We start from the raw sequence: 20,538 nt of genomic DNA, 5'->3' as shown, positions 1-20,538 counted from the left end.
AGTCCCGGGATGGAGTCCCACGTCAGGGCTCCTGGCATGGAGCCTGCTTCTCCCTCTGCCTGTGTCCCTCTCTCTCTGTCTCTCTCTCTCTCTCTCTCTCTCTGTCTATCATGAATAAATAAATAAAACCTTTAAAAAAATGATAAAAGTAAAAACAAGTGACATGTCACTCCCCTGCTTAAAACCCATACGATGGGTGCCCATCATATCTAACCGCAGCTTGTTGCCACGGCCCACAAGGGCCCTGGAGACGGGGCCCAGCTGTCAGCAGCCCTCCCTGCGTCACTGCACACAGCCCGCCCTGCCCTCATCGGGTGTCCCCAACATACCCAGTCTGCTTCCACCCCAGGATCTCTGCACTTGCACCTCTGCCTGGAACGTGCTCCCTTCTGCTCCTCAGGAGCTGGCCTCTTCTCTCCATTCGGGCTGCAGGGGAGAAACCATTACCTCCTTGGGCTGCCTGCCCCCAGCCTGCACCACTCTGTGCCACCTCGTCTCACCCCTTCACAGTTACCACCATCCAAAATTATCTCCTCTGTGTATTATCACCTCTCTCCTCCTGCTGGAATATTTAGCTCCAAAAGAGGAAGTGCCTCGCCTGACTCCACTCCTCTGTTCCAGGAGCCTAGGCAAGTTCCCGGCACACAGTAGGTCCTCAGCTTGTTAAGGGGCCCACGTGGCCCAGGCAGGCAAAGCTACTCCTATAGCAGCACCAGAAGCATCCTTTTGCTCCCAAACTGAATGCTGGTCCTGTCATTGTCCACCAACACGTTAGGGGTTGGGTTTAGAGCAAATACCCCCCCCCCCGCCCGCCGGCCTGCCCAGGTTCCTAGAGATAGAGGAGAAACACAAAACCCCGCACCAGATGGCTTTCCTCCTCCTGGAACCCCAGCTCATCATCCTCCTGGAGCTGGAGGAGGAAACCCTAATCTGATCTCCCTGGAGAACAGCACAGGCCCCTCTGCAGGGAGACAGCAGGCTGAAGCAGAGAAGGTGCTACTGGAGGGCAGGCAGGGGTGTTGGGGGGGGGGGGGAAGATGGGAGAGAAGGAGAGAGGGAGAGAGAGAACAGGCCAGGTGGGAGGCAGTGACCCAGGCCCCGAAGGAGCGCCTGGGGTGTCGGCACCAATCCCCACGGTGCAGGGGGGCAAGTGTGGAAGCCAAAGCTCCTCTGCCTCAGGGACAGAGCAGGGAGGGGAAGGACTCTCCCTCAGCAGTCAAGTCTGATGGGCGCCTCTGTGGCTGAACGTCCCCCTCCAGGCACGCCAGGTCACTCTGTCGTCTTGAGGACAGAGTCCAAGCTTCTCACCAGTTGCTCAGAGTGCCAGCCTGTCCTTCCTGCTTCCTCTCCCTTCACACTACCTTGGGGTCCCCCCGCCACTAAAATCCTCATAATGCCATAGACTTGCATTGATTTTCATGCTATCAGGCCTCTGCCTTTGGTCTTCTTGCCCCTGGAATGATCTTCCCCTGGTGCTCTGACTGGTGACCTCCTGAACTCAGGCCTGGCTAGACTTTCACTCTGTGAAGTCTCTTCTGGCCCCTCTCGATAGTCACAGGGACCCTCCTCTGCATACATCCCTCTGTCTCAGGTCACTTACATCCGGGGACGGGTGTCACAGTATCCACTGACTTGTCTAGAAGAGCAGAGATGCTGTTTTTCTTCTCTGGTGGATCCCCTATGCCCAGAACCAAGCACAGAAGACCCACCATAAATATTTGTTGAGTGAGCGTAGGAATGATTTCCCTGCTAACCTGGGAGCTCCTCAAGGACATGGCCAACATGCCACTTATTTTGATGCACTTACCATTTGCTGCTACCCCCAAATACTACCCTTGCTCAGAGTCAGGGCCCAGAGATAAGGTACTAAAAACCCCTTGCAGGGCCACCACTGAGCAGAGCTATCCTGCTGGCTCAGTTTCTCAAGGGCTTGCCTTGCCCAAGTCCTTGGTTTGGAGACAAAGTTCCACCAGTGGGACACCTAGTCCTGCTCCATGGCCAAAGCCCAGAGCTGTCTTCCCAGACCTGGGTCCCAAGACTGATCCTTTTCCCAGAGGCTCACTGGCCTAAGTCAAGTGTTAGAAACCCACTCCTCCTCTAGCGCCCTCCCAACCCCAGCAGCCCATGTCCCCAGCCCTGGGCCACAGAGACCAGTGGGGGTATCTGTGTCTTTAACAAAAACCAAGTGTAATAAATAAAATCATTCTGGCAAAGAAAACTTCCCTCATTTATTTTCCAGGGGCCTTGACTCATCAATCTTCCCCTCCTAACCTGCTTTGTGCTCTGTTAACTTTGCTTCCTGATAGAGCAGAATTTGGTTTTCTAATAGCATCTGTCATACGCAGGGTGTCCCCAAACATTAGCGGTAATGAGTTGGAAGTAGCACAGTTGGAAGCCTTCAGAAGCCAACAGCAGATGTCAGGTCCTCAGTGGGTCCCCCAAGGCTCTGGGGCCAGAGCACTGGGCAAAAGCTAGGTCCAGAGCCCGCCAGTCTCGATCCCTGGGAGTCGCTCATCTGGAAGATGCTGGAGTGCCTACCATGTGTCAGGTCCTCTGTGGGCTCCGGGAAGTTGGGGCCCTGCCCACAGGGTGCTGTCATGGCTGGTTATCCATGAAGCGCAGAAGTGGGGATGGAAGGAAGTCCTCACCCCCAAGCAGCCAGCTGGGCCAGTCCCTGGGAGGCAGCAGGGCATGAGATGTGGACTCAGACAGACCTGGGTGGTAAGCTCCGGCCCCTTAATTTAAAAACGAGGCAAACGATGCTCACCTCACGGGATTGCTCGAGAACAAATAAGAGCATAAAGCACCCAACACGGGGTCCAGGCCATGGTGGTGCCCGACACCTGCTGAGCCCCTCCAACACCTCGGACCGCAGGTGCACACGGGCCAGGGTTGGCGGTGACCTCCCCGGAGGGGCGGCTGCTCCCTGGGGGCCGGGGCTGCGCTCTAGTGCCCCCTCCTGGCAGAGGCAGGGCCGCCCCCAGCTCCCGGGGACCTTCAGACGATGGAGGCGGCCCCGGGGGAACCAAGGCCTCCGGACGCAGGAACCAAAGGTAGTGACAGACCCCAAGTATTTATTTCTCCAAACTCCACGCGCTCCGATCGCCGCGGTCGTCCTCCAGGCACGCCACGAGCTGTTCCCTGCAAGACTCGCTCCTGCGGCCGAGCCGGTGCCGGGGTGGGTCCCGCACCGCGTCCCCCGCCGGGGCCTCGCCGCCGCCTCACCCGAGGCCGAGCAATTCCGCCGGCAGCTCAGGCTCCGGGGTCGCTGGCCCGGGCGGCCGGGGGGGGGGGGGGGGGGGGGGGGAGGAGGGAGGGGGGGGGAGGAGGGAGGGGAGGGGGAGGAGGGAGGGGAGGGGGGCAGGTCCCGCCCGGCAGGCGGCGGAGCAGCGAGGCCTCGGGTTCGGCGCCTGCAGACGCGGAGGCGGCGCGGGGGGGGGGGGGGGGGGGGGGGGCGGGCCTCGCTCTCGTCGGCCGCCCGAGGGCACCGGGAGGCCCCCGAAGGCGCACGCGGGGCGGACGCGCGGCAGGGCCGGGGGGCGGGCGGCCCGGAGTCCCCCCCCCCCCCCCCGCCTCGCTGGGCGCCCGCGGACGCCGCCGAGCCCGCCCGCCCCGCCCCGCCCCGCCCCGCCCCGCCCCGCCGCCGCCGCCATGGGCCGGGCCCTGCACAGCGAGCGCCCGCCGCCCGGCCCCGGCCCCGGCCCCGACCCCCGCCCCCGCCCCGGCCCCGCCGCGCCGCCGCCCGCACCCCGCCGCGCCCGCGCCCTGGCGCTGCTCGGGGCCCTGCTGGCCGCCGCCGCCGCCGCCGCCGCCGCCCGGGCCTACGCGCAGCACAGCCAGGCCCAGGCCGCCGCACGCCAGGTCCGGCCCGCGGGGAAGGGCGGGCGCGGGGACAGCCGGGGGCCTGGGCTCTGGGGGTCGGGGCGGCGGGGGGGCTCGGAGGGGCTCGGAGGGGCTCGGAGGTGGGGGGCTGGGGGGGCTCGGAGGGGCGGGGGCTGGGGGGGCTCGGAGGGGCGGGGGCTGGGGGGGCTCGGAGGTGGGGGCTGGGGGGGCTCGGAGGGGGCGGGGGCTGGGGGGGCTCGGAGGTGGGGGGCTGGGGGGGCTCGGAGGGGCGGGGGCTGGGGGGGCTCGGAGGGGGCGGGGGCTGGGGGGGCTCGGAGGTGGGGGCTGGGGGGGCTCGGAGGGGCGGGGGCTGGGGGGGCTCGGAGGGGGCAGGGGACTGTGGGGGCTCGGAGGGGGCAGGGGACTGTGGGGGCTGGGGGGTCTCGGAGGGGGCGGGGGAGAGGGCGGGGGGAGGGGGCTCGGAGGGGGCAGGGGAGGAGGCGGGGGGCGGGGCAGGGGAGGGGCTGGGAGGAAGGAGGAAGGGGAGGGGGAGGCACAGGTTGCGGGTAGAGGCGGGATGGATGGTCTGGACGAGTGGGCCGGGGAGGGTGACAGGAAAGGGAGGGAAAGGGGCGGGGGGTGGCAGGTCCGCTGCAGGGAGTGCGAGGCAGGGCCTGGGGCAGACGGAGGGGCGGTCCAGACGGTCCAGACGGGTGACTTGGACCCTGGGACTGAAGCTGGGACGGGGGGAGGGCCTGGTGGTGGCCCCCGGGAGTGTGCCGGGACAGTGCTGAGGGGACAGGAGAGGACACAGGGGAAAGAATGTGAAATGGGGATGGGACCAGATAGTCCCACGTCGGACAGCCTTGGGGTAGTGGACAGTGGACAAAGGAGCAGAGTGAAGCAGGGACCAGCAGGGACAGGCCTGGGGCTCTGGGATGATGCAGAGGTGACATTTGGATGGGTGGACCAAGTGTTGTGAGAACTCAGGAAGAAGGTGGTGGGAGCTGCCCCCTCCACCTGTTTGGGACCCCAGCTGGCATCCAAATGGTGCTCCATGGAGTCCTTTCCTCCCAAGCAGGAGTCAGCGCTGAAGGCCCTGGGGACAGAAGGCCTCTTTCTCTTTTCCTCCTTGGACACAGACCGGGATATGTACATCAGCCCCGAGGAGTTCAAGCCCATTGCTGAGAAGCTGACAGGTACCAGGAGAGGCTGGGGTCCGGAGAGGGGGGCACCCCAGGCATGGCCCCTAGCTTCTCAGCCACTGTGTCTGCCCTGAGCAGGAGGGCCACCTGGAGAGGGAGATGGGGGTTCCTGGCAGCCCTGGGGCTTTGACCCTTTCTAGCTGGCAGTTTGGGTGAGCTGCTCTGGCACCACCACCTGCACATGTTCTCAAGTTCTCAAGTGCAAATACTAGGTGACATTCCCTGACCGCCCCTAGACATGATTTTAAGCACTTCATGTGAGTCATCTCTTTAATCTTCACGGTGTCCTGTGAAATAGCCGCAGTCATAATTCTCCTGTTTATAGTTTGGGAAACTGAGGCACAGGGAGGAGCAGAACTAGGATTAGAACTCGGGCCATCTGGCTCCAGATCCTGCACCAGTTCACAGGTTTGAGGATTGGAGAGTATCTGCAGAGTGACCAGTATACAGTAGCTGATCAGTAGACAGGAGCTCTTACTAGTATTACTAATTAGTAAATTCTGCGTAGGTGTTATCAGATTCCTAGCCCATCCTGGTGATCCATTTTTACCTAGTTGTAATCAGTGATTTTTTTCTTATAAAGATGAGATGCTGAGCTATTCTAATGAATTATTAAATGCTTCTCTCACTGTCTCACCACCACCCCAGTCTCTGTCGATTTCTCTCCAACTTTTTTTTTTCTCTCTCTCCAACTTCTTGTGACATTTCTTGAACTTGGGATCTTGTTATCAAAATTGCCAGGTGTAAGTAGGTCAATAGATGGGAAAGGCAAAGAAGAGATGCCAGCTGCTCTCAGGTGAGTGAGCACCAGAGCACAGTGATGGGCTTTCCGTGTCTCAGGCTGGGTCGGGTAGGTCGACCACTTGCTGGCCCATGACCACAGTCCCTGCCAGAGGAGGAGGGTCAGATGAAAAATGTGAATTTGCTGGAGCAGATGTGGGTCAGTGCCTCTCAGTGGCAGTCAGTTCTGCCGTGAAAGCAGATGGATAGGTAAACAGGTTGGCCTCGTGTGGATTTGCTTTGACCTCTTATTCCGCAGACACTTCTCTGAGCATCCACACGGCCGCCTCCTTGTCCTCTTTTATGGACAGAGAGAGTGAGTTCCCTCATAATGACTTGTTGGACAAGCTTGCTGGGCTTGAGGGCACTTTTAATTTTTTCACATAAATTTTTTTCTCCATCAGGGGAAGATATCCCCCCCACCCCCCCCCTTACCACTTAGGCCACTAGGAGTGCAAAACTGTTTTGGGAAAACAAAACATAAAATAAAATAGAGCCCAAAACATCAAATCTATGCAGGAAACAGGAACAGTATGTCTAGTTGGTACAGTTATGAGTGTTTAATTTTCTTTATACCATAAAAGATTTACGAATTGTCTGTCATGAGTTACTTATAAGTCAGGAAATAAAACTTTTTTATGAAAAAAACTAAAAGGCCATAACAGGCTGGACACTGTTATTAATAGTTATCTGTGATAAGAGCAAAATAATCGAAAAAGCAAGCAGACTCATAAGCTTGCGCATTCCAATTGTTACCTTCCTCTGAGGTTTGCAGATTGCTCTTTGGAAAGTTTTGCTGCATTGGCTTACAAATGCAGAAATAACTGTGATCCTTCAGAACAGGGCTTTAATCAGGGGCGTCCCGATTAAAAGGGCAGCTTCCTGACTCTGGCCCCTTAGGATTACTCAGTGGGTATGTGTAGTTTAAAAAGGCATCCCAGGGATCCTTGGGTGGCTCAGCGGTTTAGCGCCCACCTTCCCCCCAGGGCGTGATCCTGGAGTCCCGGGATCAAGAGTTGGGCTCCCTGCATGGAGCCTGCTTCTCCCTCTGCCTGTGTCTCTGCCTCTCTCTCTCTCTCTCTCTGTGTGTGTGTGTCTCTCACGAATAAATAAATAAATAAATAAATAAATAAATAAATAAATAAATAGGCATCCCAAATGAATCTGACCGATTCCCATTGAAGAATTGCTCCAAATGCTTCCAGTTGGCCTGTCAGTTCGCCAGCAGATGCCACACGTCATCTCTGTCCCACGAACCTGCCCAGGGACAGAGGCATGACGAGCCCTGCCACTGCCTCACTCCTTGGAGGGCCCCTCCCTTCCGTCAGTCGCCCCTCTTGAAATAGGCTTCATTTCTCCCTACAAATTCGTCGTGACTCCCTCCACACTGAAAGGTCTCAGTCCTGGCCTACCTCCGGCAGGAAAAGACCTGAGAAATCAAGTTTGGCCACTGGCACTCCAGCCCCTCCTTGCACAGCTGGGGAAACAGGGCTACCCCAAAAATCAGGGACAAGCGAGTCTCCTCTCTTCCAAACTGGCGTTCTTGAGGGCATTGCAATCTATCTCAGAGCTTATGACCCCGAAGGTGTCAAAAATGGTTCTGTTTCTCGCTTTCATTCCTTGTTCTGAGTGACTCTCTGACAAGCATTCATTTCTTCACGACGCCCCCCTGACAGGGACACGCAGGGCAGCACGGTCTCGATTTCCCACATAGGAAAACCAGAGGGGCTGAGTGATTTGCCCCAGATCATCTAGGAAAGGGGACTGACTTCAGCCTGGAGCTGGGCTGACCAGGCCCAGCCAGTGCATTCCTTCTCCGAGCCCCAGACAGCAGCTTCTCTCTGGTGCTGGGACCCCGGCCACTGGGAGAGGCGGCTGCGTGCCCAGATGCTGCCTTTGGCGGGCCCTGCACCAAGTTCATCTCCGACTGAGCTCACAGAACCAAGGGAAGTGGGACAACCAGCCAGCCTGGCCTGGTGGGAAGAGCACAGGGTGGAGTCAGAAGAATTTAGTCTGAGCCCTAGCTCTGTGGCTCCCTGATCCTGAATCATCCAGTACTAGTCACACAGTTGAAGTTATCACAGGTTCACTCCACCAGACCTGGTGCTAACACTACGTGGATTCTCTCATCCAATCCTCATAACAAGCCACTGGCCAAACATCACACAGCTGATGAGGAGTGGGATTTGAATCCAGGTCATTGGGGTCCTGAGCCTTTAAGGGAACGGAATCCCTGAAATCACAGTGCCCTCGGAAGAGGGTCATGGTTGATCGTGGGTTTAGAGTAAAACAAGCCTGGGTTTGAATCCTGATTCCCTCACTACCTAGCTGTGTGACCTTCGGGCAGTGACTGCACCTCTCTGAGCCTCCACTTTCTTATGCGTAAAATGGAACTGGTAAAAATGTTACTACCTGCCTCTCAGGACTACTGTGAAACTAAAATGTGATACTTATTGGTTGCTACTTAGGTAATTGTTTTTTTGTTTTGTTTTGTTTTGTTTTGTTTTACTTAGGTAATTGTTAACTGTTACTCCAGCTGTAGCCTGGCTCCCTTAAATCACCTTCCAGTAGGGGGGAAGGGGGGAAGATGGGGGGTGGACTTTCTCAGAGAAGAGAGGCCCTGCAGCCTGAGGGCAGGCCCCCTCTCCAGCAACTGTGTCTCCTAGGGTCAACTCCTGCGGCCAGCTATGAAGAGGAGGAGCTGCCCCTTGACCCCAGTGAGGAGACGCTCACCATAGAAGCCCGATTCCAGCCTCTGATCCCAGAGTCTATGACCAAGAGCAAAGATGGGTTCCTGGGGGTGAGTCTGAATGGGGGGCAGTGGTGGCTGCCCACGGGTGGGACCACAGATACATGACTGTCTGTGCTTACTCGCCTCCTGAGAATAGGTCTGTGCTGTTTACCTTTCCTTTTTTCCTTCCTTCCTTCATCAGCTGCCCTCTGTGCCCCCAGGGTGCCAGGCCCTGAGGGGTCCAGAAGCGAGTGTGATGCTGACCCTGTTGCCGAGGACACAGTCTGGTGCAGGAGGGATAAGCATGAGCCCCTAACCCAGATGGGATCTGGGCTGGCTTCCTGGAGGCAGTGCCATCTGATAGAGACAGGAGGAGGAGGGGGCTCAGCCAGGGGAGGCAGGGCTAGAAGGACCTGGTCAGAGGAGGCAATACGTGCCCGGGAGCCAGTGGTGAGGCAGGTGCCTCACGTAGGCTCATTACCCTCTGCAAGTCAGTTTTATTCCCCAGGGTGTGAGTTTCTCGAGGGCAAGGCCTGTGACTCATACCTCTGTGCTTCCTCAGGCCCCTGGCACCTGACAGGTGCTCTGCTGAACTCTGATCAACCAGATCTGAGGGGCAGGGGGTCATTGGTGGGGGGAAGGCACCTGACAAATGCTATCCTGAGCCGCCTCACCCTGGCCTGAGGCCCCGTGGCCCAAGTCTCCAGCCTGTCCTGGCACCGAGGCATTGCACAGCCTGTCTGCCCTTCCCGCCCTCCTTCCTCAGCTCACGCTGTTCCAGCTCCTCCAGATGTCCAGGCTTTCTTCCAGCCGTGAGCCTTCTCATACGCTGTTCCCTCTGCCAGAAGCAACTTTTCCTCTTGGCCCGGCCCGTACCTACTTGGCCTTTCCATCTCCCCTAAGTGCCACCTCAGCATGAACAAAGGTCTGGAGGCTGGAAGTGCCAGGCCAGTCGTGAGGCCAGAGCGCTGGTGCAGCTGGACCCAGAGCACGTGGGACACAGGCAGGGGCGTCCCAGTCAAAGGGGCTGGAAGGGAAGTCGCCAGACTACAGAGGGCCTCGGTCTCCTGACTTTGGCCTTCCTGCTGCAGCGGCAAATTACCAGAGCGGATTCTAAATGGGAGGGTTCCCTCGTCAGATGCTTGGGGGCTGGGGAGAAACGGGAGACAAGAAGACCAGTTCTCGGGAGGGACGAGGACGTAGGCCAGGGAGGCGGTGTGATGGAGAGGAAGGACGGCCTAGAGGATGCCGGGAAAGGAAGGAAGACAGGCCATGGCTACTAGTGGAAGGAGTGGGGAGGGACTCAGGCTTCTGGATGGTGACCAAGTGTGGGGTGGGCCACTCGCCCCATGGGGCCCAGAGTGGGGAATGGGTCTGCTGAGGAGCAAATGAGGTCAGTCTGGACACACTGAGATCGCGGCGCCAGAGGATGTCCCGAGAGACAGTCCAGGAAGTGAGTTGGAAACAGGTTTGGCCTTCCACACACGACCTGGATAGGGAAGGTGGGCAGTGACAGCAGGTGGTTGCAGTTGTCTGAATAGACGAGTCCCCCACTAAAGCAGTGAGAACCCCGCGGGACTGGCGGGGTGCTAGGGCCCAGCTGCACTTATAGGGAGGATGGGTCAGGACAGCGCCCCACAGAGCGCAGGCTCCCCTTCGAGGGGGGCTCCCTGCAGGGGCTGCCAGCCTGTGGGCAGGACCTGGCAGGCAGGTGGCTCAGGCTGGCCCAGCACAGCCGGCCCTGCACCGTCAGCCCTGTTGGGGGGTAGCTCTGAGAACCTCCCTCCTCCCAGTGCGCCTGGTCCCCCCACCACTGGGGAGGGTAGGTAGAGAGGGAACCTGATGCTATTCAAGAGCACCCCTGAAGGTGCCAGGCCCTTGCTCTCCTGGTGGCTGGGCCCCCTGCCTGTGGTGCAGGGGGGCAGGGAGCAGCTGCTGAAGGTGAAGCTTTTTACCAGAGGCCGTGCCCCGGGTCCTGGCTCCGTGCTCCACATGTGCAGACAGACAGGCCTACACAGTCTCACCCTCATCCGTATCAGCTCACCAGACAGAGAGGGTGCCCTACAGACCAGGAAACAGCTGAGGGACGCCAGGCAGGCCAGGTCCCCACCAGCAAGGTCCAGGCTACCCTAGAAGTGGGTGCTCTCTAGGGATGACCTTCCTTCTCCTCTGAGGTCACATCCTGCTCTTTACCCCAGAAATTTCCCCCAAGAGGTGGTTACCACTTTTCTCCTCAGATTTTTCCCCAAACCCTCAGTTCCCTCAGTAGGACATTAGCCCCAGGAGGAGACTTGGAGAGAAGTCTAAGGAGAAGGAAGGCTGGTGGAGGGGGTGGCAGGTGGTGGCACTCAGGGCTGCTGGATGGCGTGAAGGAGGGAGGCAGGACCAGGCGCCCATGAGGCCTGGAACCGTGCGAGTGGGCTTGACCAGGGAGGGAAGTGGCAGGCAGAGCCCTGCTCAGAGCCCCCCACACCGTGTCAGCCTGGGCTGGGCCTGAGTGGGCCAAGGGGGCGCTGCTTCTTGGGCTGGGGGCTGGGGCGGTGACGTGCACCTTGGCTCTAGTGATATAGTGCCAGGCCTGTGGCCATCACCGGACAGAAGCACCCCTGGATCTTTCTTCTCCCTTAGCTTGTGGGCTGGCTCGGGGCTCAAGGGAGACCTGCATCCACCCACAGAATGGGGCCCCCCACGTGGTTCTCAGCACCCTAGAGTTTCGGCCTTCCCCTGCCCAGGTCTCCCGCCTGGCCCTGTCCGGCCTCCGCAACTGGACCACCGCAGCCGTGCCAAGCGCAGTGTTTGCTGCCCGCCACTTCCGGCCCTTCCTCCCGCTGCGGGGCCAAGTGGCGCTGGGAGAGCCCTGGTGGATCATCCCCAGCGAACTGAGCGTCTTCACCGGCTATTTGTCCAACAACCGCTTCTACCCGCCACCGCCCAAGGGCAAAGAGGTGAGGGCTGCCCCTGGTGAGCCCTGGGGCCCCAGCACGGCCCCCCGGTGTCTGCTCTGCACCCGGACCCCCAGGGCCAGGCACCCACCTGCTCTCCTGCCTGCCTCTGCCCACCCCCTCTCCGGCCCTGGGCCTGCAGGCCCAGAACAGCTCTCCCAGGGGGCCGGGACCCAACAGGCCAGCTCGGGTCTTCACTGACCTCCCCCGCCCCAGGTCATCATCCACCGGCTCCTGAGCATGTTCCACCCTCGGCCCTTCGTGAAGACCCGCTTTGCCCCTCAGGGGGCCGTTGCCTGCCTGACGGCCATCAGCGACTTCTACTACACTGTGATGTTCCGGTACGTACTCCTCAGAGCCCCCCCACCGGGCCTCTCAGCGCCGGGGACCCCAGGGAAGCATGGAAGGGCACAGCACCGTGAGGCCAGGGCCTTCCTGGAAGCCCCCAGTGCTACCACGTACCACCCCCTGGTCTTGGGCAAGCAACGTTGGCTATCTGGGCCTCAGTTTCCTCATCTGTGGGTGGGGTGGTGGTGACTTCCTCCTGGGAGCAAGGGGAGCATGGAACATGCTTAGCGTGAGGATGGTGGCTGTGACTGTTACCCACCCGGAGGGGGGCGTGTGAGAGCTGTGAACCAGGTCACACACACCCTGTGGAGGCTGTGAGGGCTCAGAGGAAGGTTGGCCAGGCAAGGCCTCTGGAGAAAGCCATGTGTGAACCAGGCCCTGGGGACAGGCAGTGCTCTGAGGGCCTCGCAGCTTCTCCTTGCCCCATGTTCTCCTTCCTCCCCTTGCCCAGCCCGTCGTCCTCAGCACGAGAGTCTGGCCAAGGGTTCCCCAGCTTTGGCATGAAAGCAGCAGGGTGGGCCATGGCTCAGCAGGGGGCTGCTCCCAGCCTGGCTGCCTTCCCCCCAGGATCCATGCCGAGTTCCAGCTGAGCGAGCCGCCTGACTTCCCCTTCTGGTTCTCACCTGGCCAGTTCACCGGCCACATCATCCTCTCCAAAGACGCCACTCACATCCGAGACTTCCGGCTCTTCGTGCCCAACCACAGGTGGGAGCCTTGGCCCCAGCCCGGCCCTGCACCCCAGTCCACCCTCTAGCTCCAGAAGCTCAGGCGCAGGAGCCCAAAGGCCCCTTCTCTCTGCCCTGCCTTTAATCCCCAGAGCCACTTCTCTTGGGAGGGACCTGGAGCTGACCCAGGAGGAGGCCGCCTGAGGTCAGCACAGGTGGGTCTGTTCATCATCTGGCAACCGTGTCCCAGCTGGCCTGGACCGCCAGCTCTGTGCCAGGGACCCGGTGCAGCAGCCACCAGACCCTCCCCAGAGCTGGAGCCTTACACCCTCGTACTGCTGACAGACCACCCACAGACCCATAGCCACAGCCTGCACCTGTCACCCAAGGGGAGGGCTGGTAGGTGGGGAGGCACCAGGCTGGTCTGGGTCCAAGAAGCCTTCCCAGAAGAAGAGACATATATGCAGAGACCTGAGGGGTTAGGAGGGTTAGCCAGGCAAAGGGAGCAGCACATGGAAAGTCCAGCAGACCCTTCCCTGCCACCATAGGCCCTGAGCGGCAGAGGGAAGGGGCCTTTCGGGAGGGCTCCATGCCAGCCGCCTGGCTGCGTGCCCAACCTGCTCAGCGTCAGCCTCTTGTCAGGGGAACAGGGGACCTAGAAGGCCTGGCTTCACGTCTTTCCAGATTCCTCCCTCATAGCAAGTGGTTGCATAGTGGGTCTGAGTGACCCAGGACAGGGACAGGGACAGACCTTGGCTGGGAGCTGGGAGTCCCATAGTTAAGTCTCCACTGTGGCACCTCTGAGCTGCGTGGCTGTGGACAAGGCCTTGGCCGTCTCTGAGCCTCAGTTTCCTCATCAGCTGGTTGGGAGGATGACTCCTGAGCACCAGGGAAGGGATGGTTGGGTTAGCCTGGGGAGAGAAAGTTGCTCCCAGGAACAGGAGTGGTTTCCTCTCCCTCTCCCTAGCAAGCAGGTGCCGCCCACGCCCCTCACCCCTGCACAGGCTCAGCCCATGACACATCTGCCTCCACCCCAGGGATGGAGGAGGGGTTCCTGGATGGCAAACAGGGCAGGGGCAAACGACCAACCCCAGGACCAGCTGCTCCTGAGCCTGTGTCTCAGGACCTGGCCACCCTCCTCACCCCGCCCAAGGTGCTTAGTTGCCGGTCCTGGGGCGCCCTCGTGTGGCCGATCTGCAGATGGCACCTGGTGGGGCCCCACTCCCTGCCTGAGAGGGAGCAGGGGCCAGGCTTTCTTTCACTCCTGCCCCTCTCTGTGTCTTGGGGGAGGTACTGATGATCTTTCTGCCTCAAAGAACCGTGGGAAGCGCATAAGACACGGATGTAAAGCCCTGTATGAACCGTAAAGGGCTGGGTCAGTGGAGCGTGATGTGGTTGCAGTGACTTCCGAAGAGGCAGCCCAGGGACAGAAAAGGGCCCAGGCTCTGCAGTCAGAATCCCCGTGGCCCCAGGACCTTGGGTTCACCTTGCCACGCCTCGGTGTTCTCATATGTAAAATGGGGAGGTTGTGCGCCCTCAGAGAGAAAGTTTGACCTGGGCCTGGGTGATGGGGGTGTTTTGCCCTGATCACCGCCTCCCTGTCCCCAGGTCTCTGAATGTGGACATGGAGTGGCTGTACGGGGCCAGCGAGAGCAGCAACATGGAGGTGGACATTGGCTACATCCCCCAGGTGAGCACACGAGTGGTCCTTACCCAGGTCTGGAAGCAGGATTTGGCGGTGGGGCAAAGAGCCTCAGGCAGGCCAGGGTGAAGGACAGAGCTCCTGGTGAGCTGGGGCCAACTGTCCCCGAAGCCAGATTCTGGAAAAACACCTGATCCTGCACAGAAAACCCAACAGCTGCCATTGGCCCTCAGAGTGCTTCCTGTGGTAGAAGGAGCCCTGGTTGGACACTGGCTCTGTCCCAGACTCACTGCAGCCTTGACCAGGCCCTGCCCTTTCTTGGGCCTCAGTTTCTCTACCTTTGCAATGGGTGGGGTACCTTTGAGGGTCTCTTAAGGGTTCTTGCCCATCTCTGAGACACCCTCACTGATATCCCCCACTGACCCCTGGCCCAGATGGAGCTGGAGGCCACAGGCCCGTCGGTGCCCTCCATGATCCTGGATGAGGACGGCAACATGATCGACAGCCGCCCACCCTCGGGGGAGCCCCTCCAGTTTGTGTTTGAGGAGATCAAGTGGCAGCAGGAGCTGAGCTGGGAGGAGGCTGCCCGGCGCCTGGAGGTGGCCATGTACCCCTTCAAGAAGGTGGGGCCGGGGGAACAGTGGGTGGGCGCTAGACTCCAGGCTGGGTACAGGGCTTGCTGCTGAGGCCACCTCCCTGCAGGCCTGGCCCGCAACAGTGGGGCCTCTCTTGTGCCATTCAGAACTTGGCAGGAGGCATGCTCTGGCCCAGCAATACCCTTTCTTGTACGTGCACACACACACACACACACACAGCACAAACACACACAGCACAAACACACACATCACACACAGCCCCTGAATAGGACCCTAGCCGCACCCAGTAGCTTCTCTCTGTCTCCCCTTCACCCCAGGTCACCTATCTGCCATTCACCGAGGCCTTCGACCAAGCCAAGGCCAAGAACAAGCTGGTGCACTCAATTCTGCTGTGGGGGGCCCTGGATGACCAGTCCTGCTGAGGTGAGGGAGACCCCGCCAGGCTGAGAGGATAGGGGGAGACATCACACCTCGTAGGGTGCAGGAGGCCCTGAGGCCAACAGGACTGTCCTGTTGGAGCACAGGGGGCTTAGGAGAGTTCTGTGCTGAACTCAGAAGAAGCTGCTGTTCACAGCAGGAAGAGTCCAGCTCAGTCATTTTCAGTGTGGAGACCTCGGCTAAGTGACTTCCCTCCCTGAGCCTTGGTGTTCTCGACAGTGGAGGAGGGGTAACATAATTCCCTCCCAGATCTGTGAAAATGGTGGTAAAAGTGCCTGTGCTTGTGAAGTGTTGCACACAGCTCAGAGAGAAAACAGTGCCAGGGGCCAGCCACACATTCGCTTATTCAGAAGATTCCCCCAAAGATTTTGGGTGTCTGACAACAGATACAAAGATGAGTACAACAGTGCGCCTGCCCTCATCCAGTCAATCAGCAAACATCGCGCCGTAGGCCAGGTGCTGGGGGTCTTCTAAGTCAGAAGTCAGTCCCAAGGATGGGATGTGGTCCCATCCTTGGGGAGCACAGCGTGTGTAGAAGGACAAATGTGGTGAGTGTCACACAGGGCAAGGTCCAGGGTGGCACAGACTCTGTAACTGGGGGCTCAGGGAAGGCTTCTCAGAGATAGTGACTGGAGGCTGAGACTTTGAAGGAGGAGTAGAAGCTCATCAGGTGACAGGAGGAGAGGTGTTTTAGGTAGAAAAATCTGTGCAAAGGCCCTGGGCTCCAGAATTTAGTGGCTTTAAGGGGCTGTCATTGTCCCTGGCCGAGGGTCCCTGGGCCGAGGCCGTCGTTTGTCTGTCTCCCCACCCGACCCCAGCCCGGCCCCATCTCAGCCTAGGACCCCAGTACATCACGATTGTAATTACAGCCCCCCTCCATTCAGCACCTACTCTGTGGCAGGCTCCTTGAATCTTATCCTACTGGCGCGCACAGACCGTGCGGCCGCCCAGGAGGCTTATTGCCGATAGAAGACCCAGTAAGACATGTGGGGGTGCCTCTCACCCTTCCGGCCTTGCTGTTCCCTGAACAGGTTCAGGGCGGACTCTCCGGGAGACCGTCCTGGAAAGTTCGCCCATCCTCGCCCTCCTCAACGAGAGCTTCATCAGCACTTGGTCCCTGGTGAGGGAGCTAGAAGACCTGCAGGTGAGTGGCAGGTGGGAGGGAAGAGCCCCATGGGAGCCCAGGGGACGGGGGAGCCGGAGGCTGAGGCAGCGGGTGTGCCACCTGTCCCCACAGAACAGCCAGGAGAACCCAGCCCACAAGAAGCTAGCCGGCCTGCACCTGGAGAAGTACAGCTTCCCCGTGGAGATGATGATTTGTCTGCCCAACGGCACTGTGGTAGGCAGCCCCCAGCCCCTGCACCCACCTGGGCCCAGCAGGCAGCGTGGGGCACCGCATAGAGACCTCATCGAGCTTCAGGGCTGGCTCCACGACTTCCTGCCACTCTCCCAGCCAGTCTGAGCCTCAGCTGTCCCCATCTCTAAAATAGCAACTGTCATACCCACCCTGCTGGCCTCACACGGGCTGGCACTCTCTCCCACTAGAAGGGGGACCCCAACAGCATTTTGGGGACTGGGCAGCAGTGAGCACAAGCTAGTAGCAGAACGGACAGGAACGTGGCCTGGAAGGGAATGCTCTCCCTGGACCGCTGTGGCCAGCTCAGGGATGGAAGGAGGAAGGAGGGGCCAGGCCTTGTGGCAAAGTAGAGGGGACCAGGGGCACCCGGCCAAGCCAGGGTGCAGGACCCTACCTCTCCCCAGGGGGGGCCCCTATGAGCACTCACACACGTTCTCTCAGGGCCTTGCACAGTTTTGGGAGATGGAAAAATCACAAGGGCTGATTTTACAAACAAGGAAACCGAGGCTCAAAATAGGCCAGAGACTTGGGGAAAGTTGCACCATTAAGAAGTGCAACTGGTTTTGAAGCCGGGCCCACCGGTGAGCCCGTCTCATGCCCCTGACCCTTCCTGTCCCCAGGGACAGTTCATATGGGACTGAAGGCCAGGAAGGGTAGTCGGCTTCCCCAGGCTCTTGAGTGGGGGGGGTGGGCACGGAAGGGGGGGGCAGAGCTGAGGGGGGCCAGGGAGAGGGCCACCGGTGCCCTGGCGCTCAGCACAGCGGAGCCGGCCCTGGCGGGGCCCTGGCATAGGGAGCGGGGCGGACAGAACTTGGCCTGGGAACTGCGCTGTCCCACTCGGCCATTTGTTTCTTGGCCCGTGTCCTGGGCACCTGCCCTTAAGGAGCTGAGCGGCCTGCGGGGTGGCATGGGGTAGGTGGGCGTCACGGCGGAGGGGAGTGTGGAGTTCAAGGGTCACGGGAACAGAGAAGAGGGGCTGGGGGAGTGGGGCGAGGGGGGAGGCGTTGGGTTCTCGCCAGTGGGTGAGGCGCAGAGGAGCTCTGCAGGCAGAGGGCCCTGGGTGCCCAGAGGCGGGAGACGGGAAGAGCCGGGCCCTGGGCCGGGTTCTGTCCCGCCTGTCTGCCATCTGCCTCGAGCGAGGACAGTCTGAGGCCCAAGTTGGCCCCTTGCCCCAAGAGAGCAGGAGCAGACAGGCCGCGCAGGGGCCCACCGCTCTCCTCACCCAGCCCCTCTCCCAGGTCCACCACATCAACGCCAACTACTTCTTGGATATCACCTCCATGAAGCCCGAGGATGTTGAGAACAACGTCTTCAGCTTCTCGTCCACCTTCGAAGACCCGTCCACGGCCACCTACATGCAGTTCCTGAAGGAGGGCCTTCGGCGTGGCCTGCCCCTCCTCCAGGACTAGTGTCCCGTCCCTGAGAGGCCAGGCTCGAGGTGGGGGGCTGGAGGAAGGGCCCCCAGTGCCGAGCACCGACCCCTCACGCGCAGAGCCAGCAGTTCTCATACCCCTGCCACTCCCAGGCTGCCTGTGCGATCTGAGGGCAATGAAGGGTAGCCCCCTACTTTGCCTTGGTGATGGGAGGACTACCCACATGGTTCTGGAAGCTGCTCAGGACACCAGAAACGGGGCCTCAGGTCATCTCCCTGGACCTCACTCACTCAGGCACATAGTTCAGGTACCTGTGGGGTGAAGGTCAGTAGGGAGTGGTGCTAGGAAGACAGGGCCACCTCTCTCTCCTTACATTTACCCCCTCCCAAAAGAAACATCAAGAAACCCTGGACTAGGGGCTAAGGAGGAGTTGCCAGGGAAGCACTCTTGTTCAGAGCCTTCTTCCTGGCTGCCCTCTTCTGCCTGTTGTCCCCAGTGGGGTCAGCTTCAGCTGGAGACCGCCTTCTGGAGGCTCAGGGCAAAACCCTCCTTCAGGAGAGTTCCCTGTACCTAGGACCTCGGCTCCCCAGACCACTCAATCCAGCCGAACAGTAGGAGCCAGCACCTGTTTCGGGACTTGCTGGAGGCCAGCTGCCTGGAGAGGTTCACTGTGAAGTAGGCTTCTGCTCTTAGCAAGAGAGTTCACCGAGGGGTTCCTGAGGCCCAGGGCCAAGGCACCCCCACCACCTACCCCACCAAGGGTCACAGGACTAGTAGAGCCAGCCTCCTGCCCCTCAGACCCACAGAAGTGTAGCTCAGCCAAAGAACACAGCCTCCCCCAGAGCCAGGGCTGGCCCAGCTGTCAGGGCAGCCCAGACCAGCTTGCCCACCCCCCGAGTGGCTATTGGCCCTCCTTGGCCTCCCTGAAGGCCTTGATCTACGTCCTCAGCCCTGACCACAGCCACAGCCAGTCTTTTTTTTATACATGCAGAACAGTGTTTTTATGTGAAGTTTCTCACAGTTTGTAGGTATTTTTGATAACCCTGACACTGAGGAGAAAGAAGGGGCAGTGTCTTCCCGCAGCAGCAGCCCCATGATGGCTGGATCTGAAATCCTAGATGGGTCCAGCTTGATGTCTTTGCAGCTGCACCTACGGGAAGAAATATTCCTCTCTTTTCTTCCAGCTTTTTAAAAAAGGTCAGTGTACCCCCAACCCTATCCTTGTCTTCCACTCAGGCCCATGAGAGATCCTTGGGCCTTCATGAAAGCCTTGGAGCCAAGCCTGCTCCCCAAGGCCTGCCCCACAGGGGCTCTCTCTTAAACCTGGGAGGGGAAGGCAGACCTTTCCTCAGACACACTCCCAGGCCTCCCACCCTGAGTTCTCCTGCCTGCCACTGAAGTATCCATACTGAGCCTTTTCTATCTGGGGCACTCTGTTAACATTACTTGTATTTTCTCATTTAAACCTCACAACAAACCTGTGAGGCAGATAATTGTTCCCATTTTGCGGATGAAGAAACTGAGTCTCAGGGAAGTGAAGGGACGTGCCCAAGGTCACTAAGTGGCAGAGTTGATTTTGGAGTGTTTTGGTTTGCACTGCACCCCCAGCACCCTCCCCTGCCCATTTTAACTGAGGTGAAAAAAGAAAGCCTTTCAGACCAAAATGCCTCACTCCCCTCTGATCTCCAGACCAAATGAGGCTCCAGCCAGCAAGCTCAGCCAAGTTCATGTCCTTCTGGGAGGCTGTGCTTCCACTCCCCTTACTGGAGGGAGGGCACGTAGGTCTGTCTCTGCGCTTCCAGGCATGGGTGGCCACAGCCAATCCCATGAGCCACACGGAGGCAGCAGACACTCTGCTTCGATGCCCAGCAGGCTCTTCCCCTCGTGCAGGTCCAGGAGGGCCCGCCCCACAGTGAGCAGTCCTTGTCCCTTGTAAGGCACTGATTGCTTTGGCTTTCTCATCTTCATCTCCTACCTTTTCCTGTCCCCCACTGTGCCCTGAAGCTCATGGTGGGGGAGGGCCTCCAGGCCCCTCCTGCTACCCATCTGTACTCCCCTCCCCTCCCCACACGTCCTATAATAAAATTGGAGAGACTAGGATGGTTCTCAGTGCCTTTCCTTTGAGCGGGTTATGGGTCAGTTCTATCCTTGGTCTGACTCCTCTGTGGAATTGGCTCGGCACATGGGCAAGGGAGCATGGCTGGAAAGTCTTGGGGACTATCTTTTCTGTCACTAGAGGGCTTGAGTGACATTCTTTTTCCTTTTTTTTTTTTTTTTTTTAGGATTTTATTTATTTATTCATGAGAGACACAGGCAGAGGGAGAAGCAGGCTCCATGCAGGGAGCCTGGTGTGGGACTTGACCTCAGATCCCAGGATCACCTGCTGAGCCACCCAGGTGTCCCTTAAGTGGCATTCTTAAAGAACTTTGTGATAGACCTAGTAGTAGAACTTACTACTGTTTTTAGAATGGTGAGAAAGATTCTGAAGTTCATTACCCAATGTCTTAGAGGCAGAGCCTAAGACAGGCATTAGGGATTTTTTTTTTTTTTTTTTTTGGAGGGAATACACTTCAGGGAAAACCTGTATAAGGAGGAGTGAAGAAGGGATGCCTAGCTGGCACAGGTGGAGGAGCATGTGG

The 20,538-nt window shown here is 59.3% G+C and overlaps 1 protein-coding gene and 1 long non-coding RNA gene across 2 annotated transcripts; one reads left to right on the top strand and one right to left on the bottom strand.

The window, feature by feature from the left end:
- Positions 1-73: 73 nt before the first annotated feature.
- LOC102154523 lies at positions 74-3,272 on the bottom strand. The gene is made up of 4 exons (XR_005355965.1): positions 2,272-3,272; positions 1,601-1,678; positions 330-426; positions 74-105 (listed from the first exon to the last, which is right to left on the bottom strand). It is a non-coding gene; the product is annotated as an uncharacterized LOC102154523 (long non-coding RNA).
- Positions 3,273-3,726: 454 nt separating this feature from the next.
- On the top strand, positions 3,727-19,999 carry SELENON (selenoprotein N; the record flags this gene model as incomplete). Its single annotated transcript, XM_038531535.1, has 12 exons — positions 3,727-3,861; positions 4,904-5,021; positions 8,474-8,607; positions 11,271-11,483; positions 11,697-11,821; positions 12,396-12,533; positions 14,102-14,183; positions 14,570-14,758; positions 15,049-15,154; positions 16,201-16,313; positions 16,407-16,508; positions 17,765-19,999. Coding segments are annotated over 12 exons (1,626 nt in total), but the record flags the coding sequence as incomplete, so codon positions are not given.
- Between the last annotated feature and the right edge of the window lie 539 nt (positions 20,000-20,538).

This window comes from Canis lupus, chromosome 2 (assembly GCF_011100685.1).
Source record: "Canis lupus familiaris isolate Mischka breed German Shepherd chromosome 2, alternate assembly UU_Cfam_GSD_1.0, whole genome shotgun sequence".
Taxonomy (NCBI): domain Eukaryota; kingdom Metazoa; phylum Chordata; class Mammalia; order Carnivora; family Canidae; genus Canis; species Canis lupus.
Note: the sequence above shows the minus strand (reverse complement) of the source record. Positions and strands in the feature narration are given on the sequence as shown.